This window comes from Buceros rhinoceros, unplaced genomic scaffold (assembly GCF_000710305.1).
Source record: "Buceros rhinoceros silvestris isolate BGI_N320 unplaced genomic scaffold, ASM71030v1 scaffold11175, whole genome shotgun sequence".
Classification (NCBI taxonomy): domain Eukaryota; kingdom Metazoa; phylum Chordata; class Aves; order Bucerotiformes; family Bucerotidae; genus Buceros; species Buceros rhinoceros.
The window spans coordinates 40,385-48,274 of NW_010413481.1; the positions used below are offsets into that span (position 1 = coordinate 40,385).

Sequence of the window (7,890 nt, forward strand, 5' to 3'; positions counted from 1 at the left end):
CTTTCTATGCCACCTTCACTCTGTGACTACTTCAGAGAATACCAGGGGGCACTAAAAATTTTCTACCTCTAACTTTTCCCAGAGAAAAAGGCTGGGCTGAGGTAGCTTGAAGTATTACTAGCAACCCAACTCTGTGTTGTGGTGGGAGAAGGGGGATGAGCAAGGGGGCGGAAAAAACCCCCAGTATAATTCTTTGTGGTTGGTGCACACATAGGACCGTGATGTGAAGTGTCCTGGAAATATCCTGAAGACTCTCATTAAATAAAACCTTGATCTGGAATAAATGAAGCGGGGGAGCTTAGCCGTTGGTTTCCTTCAGTGGTGGGTGTAAGTTTCCATTTGCCTTGACTGTTCCCGTCTCTCCAAAGGCCAGTGATGCCAATATGAGGAGTCAAGAGGCAACTGTCACAGGCAGGATTGGAAGGAAGCCAAGGGAGGCAACAGTCAAGCTTCGAAAGCCTGTTACTGCTCCAGTGCAAAGGAGGAGGCGGAAACAAAAGACAAAATCAGAAGCTACCAGCAAAACCCAGAACACAGAAAACACATTTCCCTGTAAAAAATGTGGCAGGGAAGAGCGACTCTGCTTCCAGCAAACAGTCACAGAATCGCAGTAGGGCATCTCCTGTGGGAGCCTGTTCTCAAATGAGCTTTCCATCTGCCTGCTTAGGCCAGAGACACTGGCAATAACTTTTATGTCTTACTATCCCACTAATACTCGGAGATAAGAGATTTTTACATACATTGATATTAGATACAACTGCTTGGGTATTTAGCTGTTGCTGACTTTTTTTCCTCCAATGGAATGAGACACCACCTGCATTTCAACTATGCGCAGCTAGGCTGCACTTTCAAACAGCTGCCGTATTGCCCCTCTGTAATGCCTACGGTTTTTTAATGAGTAATTTCTATGTATTTGCTAGATCACATATTAAGACTTACCTATGAGCAGCGGTGTAGAAATACCAGACACTACCATTGTTACAGCAGCAGATACTAGGCCAGTGGGTACACAGTTAACCTGGTTAAACTTGCATCCATCTTTTGAGTCTGTAAAACGTACGTGTCTTCCCTCACGCAGTTCCAGTAGTTTTTGTAGGTTTGTTGCCAATGGATGCATAAATGTCAAGAAAATTCAGTTTGCTATAGAGAGTCAAGCAATAGAGAGTCTTGTAATAGGAGTGGTCATCCCTTTACTTAAAAAAGGCCCCAAGCTGGGGGATGGCAAGAAAACGCATCTCCATCTAGTTACATCGCCTGGGCCACGGTCAGATCCCTGCTGCGGCAGGGGCTCAGCTGGCCCTGCCAGGGTGCTCTGTCCCCTCGCCTTCAGGGAGCACGTGGCACTGGCAAGGGAATGCTGCGAGAAGTCGGGCAGTTAGCATTTGGTCTGGGCCACTGGCAAAGGAGAAGCAGGCAGGGATTCTTAATGATGTCTAAGCTTTTATTGTGGCACTTTGTGCAAAATTCAAATAATTAGTGTTGAAGGACGGAGGGATAGATCATAGAAGTGCGGAGTCGGGAGGAAAAAGCTCAAGTGTTTCTAGCTGCGTAGACGAGGCTCAGAAATGGTATTTGGTTGTTATTCCCCTCCATGTTTACTGTATTTTTGCAACATAGCGGGAATCCCTAAAAATCAGGGCCCTGCTGTGGTAAGCAGCGTGTGCCCGTTTCAGATACCAGTGCTGCCCCGCTGAACGCAGAAAACTTAAAGGCGGAATGAGAGGTAAGAGGAAGTGGACATATTGAGCAATGAAGCGAGTGGTTTGAGGGTGCTCAGGATCTCCTGCTGGCAGCCCCCCTAGTGCTGGCGCACACCAAGGCAGAAGTGGTGCTTGCTGCAGACGCTCTGTGGCAATGCCAGCGTGAGATCCTGTGCTGAAGCTCACAAACTTGAGGCTGGAGCAGCAGAAGCTCTTCTGGAGAATTAATGGAGGCGGCTGCAGGAGAGACCAATGCTAATGTATGTGTGTGTTTCCTCAGGGTGTTCTACAAGGTGAAGAGCCGCAGTGCTCACATGAAAAGCCACGCAGAGCAGGAAAAGAAGGCAGCTGCTCTGAAGCAGCAAGAGAAAGAGGCGGCGGCAGCAGCAGCGGCGGCAGCAGCAGCAGCCCACAGCCAGGCCCAGCAGGAAGAGAGCAGCGAGAGTGGGAGCAGCAGCGGTGGAAGCAGCAGTGCAAGCTCAGATGAAGATGGGGAAATATAGCAGCAAACCAGAAGTGAAGGGAGTAGCAAGGCTGGACCCAACCTCCCTCTTGGCAGTCTCGCTTTTTTTGCTTGCACTTTTTTGACCTGAACCATCAGGTCTCAGTTTCAGTGCTGCCATTTCCTCGTGCCACATGTTCCAGTTCACCTTGCCAGTACTGACCAAGCCGGAATGGTGGATGAAAAGATTTGTTTCAACTTTTTTTTTTTTTAAATAAGATTTCTATTCTATTTATAACAATACCTGAGGTACATAATAGAACAATGTTACCTGCAGTGGAAGTAAGTTCTCTCTCAGGTCAGTCAGACCCTTTTGTTTTTTGTTCTTGTCAGGAATCATGTTAACAGGACTCTTGGATGTAAAGGTTTCCAGACCAGAGCAAGAAAATGATGTTCTGCTCTGAGCCGAGTGTATCCGGTTACTGTGACTCTGGTGATTTCTCGATGTTTCCTTTCTCAGCAAGTTCTCTTTCCTGTCATGCTTTCCTGCCTTTCTTTCTGACCATTTATTCAGGCAGCCAACAAGTTTTGTGGAAAGATGGTGTGCACTTTCGGCTTCTGCTTCATAAAAAGGAGAAGTGGGATGAGCAAGCCACTCTTCTTCCTTTTGAGAGGAAGTTTTATTTTTCAACAGGAAGCCTGAGGTGTTTTCTCTTACGCCATTAAGAATGCAGCAATGGAGATAATGTCCTTTGGGATTAGCTACAGCCATGCAGGTTGTTGCATCTTGGAAAACAAAATAGTCTGCCTTTGGTTAACTTAATGAAAAGTAGTCTGGGCTTCAGAAGTGCAATTTGAAATGAAAACTGCTAGTTTTGACATTGCACAAATGGGAGCAAGTTTGTTTAGTGAAAAAGAACCAAGAGTTTCTCGTGTGTGGAGTGTGTGCACCTCAGAGATGGGAGAAATGGACTCTCGTCTCCAGCAGTGATCCCTCTGTGAACAGCTTTTGCTCTCAACACATCTGTTTCTTTCTTGTGGCAGGTCTCATTTATTCCTTCAAGTTGCTACTTTCAAGAGCTTGTATGGTGGGGCTCTAGTTTCCTAGGAATCCAGTCAGGCAGTATGTGTGTGCAGCGGCGGCTGGCCAGCTCTGCTTGCTGGGTTGTCTCTGCTGAAAGGCTGACTCTTCCTCCAGAACCGACACACGCCAGTAGCCCAGAGCCGTGGCCACCAAAAGCCTGCTGGTGGAAGAGTTAAGGAGTAAAGTGGTCCAGGTGACGGAGATGTTAGATTTGTGCAGAATTGTTCAGTACGTCTTTATAGCCCACATTTATCGTTATTTCGTAAAGACGCCAAGAATCAGATCGCTTCCTTGTGCTTCACAGCCAGGCAGTGCCAGCCCCTGCCCTGGCTGCCAGCACTGCTCTCACCACTCCTGCCTGCCCCGGCAGGGATCCAGGGTGGGGTTGCTGTAACACGTGAACTAGTGTTCCTGGCTGGCTGATTTTTTTTAAAAATCTTGACCCTTCAAGCTGCTAGATAGAGCCACTTTCCATAGTTAACCTGGAGTTTAACTCCAGCACACCATCTACCAACCTTTTCCTGACCTGTGGTTTTATGCAACCATAACCGCTTCACTCTCTTAAGTCAGGGACACTGTGTTGTACCATGGTTGCTTTGACACATACATGCCTTTGGATAGAACCTTTTTCTTAACAGCAGAAACAGTTACTACTCTTACAAAGCAAGGAGGAGTATCAGTAAGCACTGTGCTGTTTTCAGTGTCAGCACTTTTGCCTTCAAGTGTTCAATTTTCTGCCAAGGTTGTATTTTCATTCCTAAAAGAAGTAGGGTTCCTCTCAGCATTCGGACGACTGTTCCGTGACCCTACACGCACAGGTCTTGTTGACTGTGGAAGGAGATAGTATGTCATGAACTGTTAAAATAATGCAGAAACGGCAAAGAACTAAAAACTACTAATCTTTAAAAAGAAGCTTAAGCAAATCAGTCCTCCTGTTAAGAGTTTCAGTGTTGATTGTTATCTTTTTCCCTTTGGAAACTGGAGAAAACACCTACCGTTATCAGAGGGCCCTTAGAGAGCCCAGAAGCTTTAGCACACTGTGCCAGGGCGGACAGCAGGTGACGCAGCTGGACCGCGTGTAGTACGGAGATTACTGGCAGTAAAGAGCAACGATGCGTTTAAACTTCAACTGCTGAGCTGTGTTTCTGGGAAGCTACCGATAGTTTCCAGACCTTGAGAACTGCAGGGCAGCAGTTCAGAAACAAGCAGGGCTTGAGAGGGTATCGAAAAGGGATTCAAAGCCATGCAGGTACCGTTATCTTGTTGCAGGGTGTGTGTCTGGCTGGCATAGCAGGGTCACAGCAGCAGAATGGTGTACGGTTGCTTAACGGAGACTGGGAGATGGAGGTGGAACTGCCACACAACGAGAAACATGGCAAAAATGAACTTTTTTTTTTTATTTGAGACATCTGATTAAACTTAAGAACTAAAACAAGGTTAATCAAACTGTCTGAGGAAAATGCTTTTACTGTCCCTGCTAAAACAGTGCAAAATGAATCCGCAGGTGATCGCTTGGGGAAAAACAGAGACTGTCCATACTGGGACAAAGCAAAGCTCGCTCTAGCTCCAGGTCTTGTTTCTGACAGCGCGCAGGAGCAGACGCTTAGGAAGAAGTGAGGGGTGGTATGGGCTAGTGGCTGTAGTTCCAGCTAGGAAATAGGGTGCTAAACCAGAACAACTTAGGTGTGTTGTCCAGTAAGGCCTTTCTGCAGAGGTTTCCAGGCTTGAAGGAGTTTTAGATGTGGCATAGGAAATCATGGTGAGAAACAACTGATGAGATGGAATGAAGTACCAAGATTTAGGGAGCAAATCAAGAGATTGCTTTAAGCATCAGTTTCTTTCACATATGATGATGCTTGAACGCAGGCATTTTTGTAGTCTTCCAAAGACCAGATCTTTCACTGATTCTCCCTATTTTAGGAAACTGATGTAAGAGTAATTTTTCCTCTCGGCAAGGATAAGCCACTGAGGTGCTGATAAGAAAAAATCAGAGATTTTCTTTAATTGCACAGAAATGGTGTGTATATTACACACCGAATCCAGTACTGGTGGTTCCTCTCCCACCTTGCTGCAGTAGCAGAGAACAGGAAAACGTGATACAGCGAAGTCTGTCACTGGCTGAAAATCAGAAAAGGGCTTTTTATGAGGATAACCTCTAACAGCTGCGGGTTAGTGTGGCTGACCAAAACCAGGTAAATGTTCCAGGTTAGTGGCATCAAATGGAAAGGTTTCTGGGCACGTCTACATCTTGCTAGTAGCCACAGGAAAACCTCTTTTCTGTCATGGTAATAAGTAAAAATGCTTCTCTGAGTGTCTTGTTTAAAAAAAAAAAAAAAAAAAAAAAAAAAAAAAAAAAAAAAAAAAAAAAAAAAAAGGGCAAAATTACAACAACCCCCCTCCCCGAACAGCCAAAACCCCAAACCTGTCGCCCATTTGCACAGGTAGGGTTTGGAACCGATCCCACATCTGAATTAGACACTGCTGCTAGCAGAAGTTGGCAGAGAATTGTTTCTTAAAAACCAAACCAGTCAAGCCCAGATTGCCGTGGACAAAGCATTTGAACTGAGTTTGTCTAATCTGGAATGAATTCTGTTACTTTTCTTAGCAGTGAAAAACATTGCTGGAATGGCTCTTTATTGCAGCACAGTCTTAATTTAAGGCTGTGTTCCAATTATGTTTAAAAAAGGTTCTTGTCTCTCTTCTGTCGATCTGTCTGTTTTTAAAACCTGATGCTCACTTGCTCATTATGTTCCATCCAGCCTGTTTACTGATCTCCATGTGGCGTGATGGTTTGCTGTTAATTCAGAAGAAGGGCAGTGCGTGTGTTCGGCCACCGCGTTTGAGCGAGGCGTCTCTTTGCTGTAGCTCTCTTTTCATGGGAACAAAGACAAGATCTACAGACTGCAGTTCTGTAACCGTGTGCTAATAGACCTGCCCTTCTGCAGCGTGAGATCAGGCTCCAGCCGGTCAGAGACCCGCAGCCAGGTGGCTGCTCCTCGAAACCGTCACCTCTCTGAGTCGTGGTGCCAGCACTGGGTGTCACGCCGACAGATCGTGTTTTGCCCCGATCGCTCTGCCTGTGTTGTCTGCCCTTTACAGGCAGGTTCAGTCTTTCGGGTTTGTGATCTGCATGGGGACGGCATCTCAGTTCTGTAAGCCTGCGCGTGTCTATAGTTACTGGATAGCTGCATGCACTTGTGATGCGTGTCTGATAGAGCTACCAGTGTTTTACAGTCTAGCTGCAAGAACAGCTCTGCATTTTAATTTCTGTGATGTTTTTCCGTGTACTGATGCAGGTAACAGCGTCTGACAGAACTCGGCTCTGTCAGGTGAAGGCCTAGGCCTGCAGAATTGCAGAGGCTGTGCAGGACCCTGGCATTTTGCTAGCTAGGACCAGACAGGAATACAGCTGTTCAAAGGCAGGGCAGAGACAGAAATTCCCGATCTTAAAGGTAACTCATCTATTAATCCCATACTAGACATGTAATGTGAACTCCAAATTAGCTAAGAACACCCTATTATTTATCAAACTGAGGCTTTTGGTATTTTTATCATTGCCACAAGCTTAGATTAAAATCAACACTCAAACCCCCTGTTTCCTAAACCACAGAGTGAGCTTTCTCATCCCAGCAGTTACCCACCTCTTAATTCCCTTTCAGGCAGCAGACTAGGAAGTTCCTAGATGTCCCCATCCTGCTGGAAAACAGACGGCAGTCGGGACTAAGGACTAAGCCACAGGAGTCTTGTCTGCTTTCACAGGACGGCACTTTTAGTCCAGTGATTACCTCTGCCAGAAAGCTTACGCTAAGCCTCCCTTCCCCACACGGACTGTCTCCCTGGTTTATCTTCTGAAGTATGTCTGAAAGTTTATAAAGCTCGAAAGAGACAGAGAGGCAGCGTCTGCAAGTCGTGTTTGATTTTGGGGGGGTGAGTTTCTGTGTAAATCTGTCACTTGGGTTCAGCTGCTTTACTCGCCTTCGTTCTCTCCTGTGTCAAACATTAGGAAGACACAGACTTTGCATCCCCAGCTGTCGAAGGGTTTTTCTTTCCCAGGCTAGGATCCCACTGACCGCTGAGCCTGAAACAAACCTTCACTTTTCCAGATTAGAAGACAACATATATTTTTATAGAAATGTAATTGTATATTTTAAAAAAACCCAGTTTCCTGCAGCTTCTCCACGTTTTCCCCTTGTAGTTCAGATTTGATATAAAGGTTTTTGTGTCCATTCTTTTTATGTTCTGTTTTTAAATTTGTAGTCAAAGCTTTGGTGTACTGTACAGGAGCAGTCGGCCTTTGTAATTACTGTATAAATGCTTTATAATAAAGTATATTATTTTAACAAGTGAGCAGACACTTCCTTCTGTGTGTTTGCTGCCTAGGGCACCTTTTAAAAGACTGTTACGTGTTTAAAATGTACATATATAAATATATTTACCTGTTGCTGTACAGTTGTGATAGACTGGACTGAATTTATTTTTTGTGTGCTTTTTTATAAAATATTAATACACTAAAGGAAATCTTGCTGATGTGATTGTAATGTACTATGTAACTTATTTACTTAATATCCTCTATACACGTAAAAAACCTTTTATTAAATGAGGTTTAAAAATAGTTTCATAGCTGAGTGTTTTTGGGGGGGGGGGGTTTGATGGATGAGGGGGGC

The 7,890-nt window shown here is 45.2% G+C and overlaps 1 protein-coding gene across 1 annotated transcript in view; it reads left to right on the plus strand.

The window, feature by feature from the left end:
• The window catches only part of ELMSAN1 (ELM2 and Myb/SANT-like domain containing 1), a 19,832-nt gene extending 17,629 nt beyond the window's left edge, over positions 1–2,203 (plus strand). The window contains exons 11-12 of the mRNA XM_010136764.1: positions 367–574; positions 1,981–2,203. Of these exons, the coding sequence (XP_010135066.1) occupies positions 367–574; positions 1,981–2,203 (431 nt within the window). The remainder of the gene's footprint in view (positions 1–366; positions 575–1,980) is intronic.
• Positions 2,204–7,890: the final 5,687 nt, after the last annotated feature.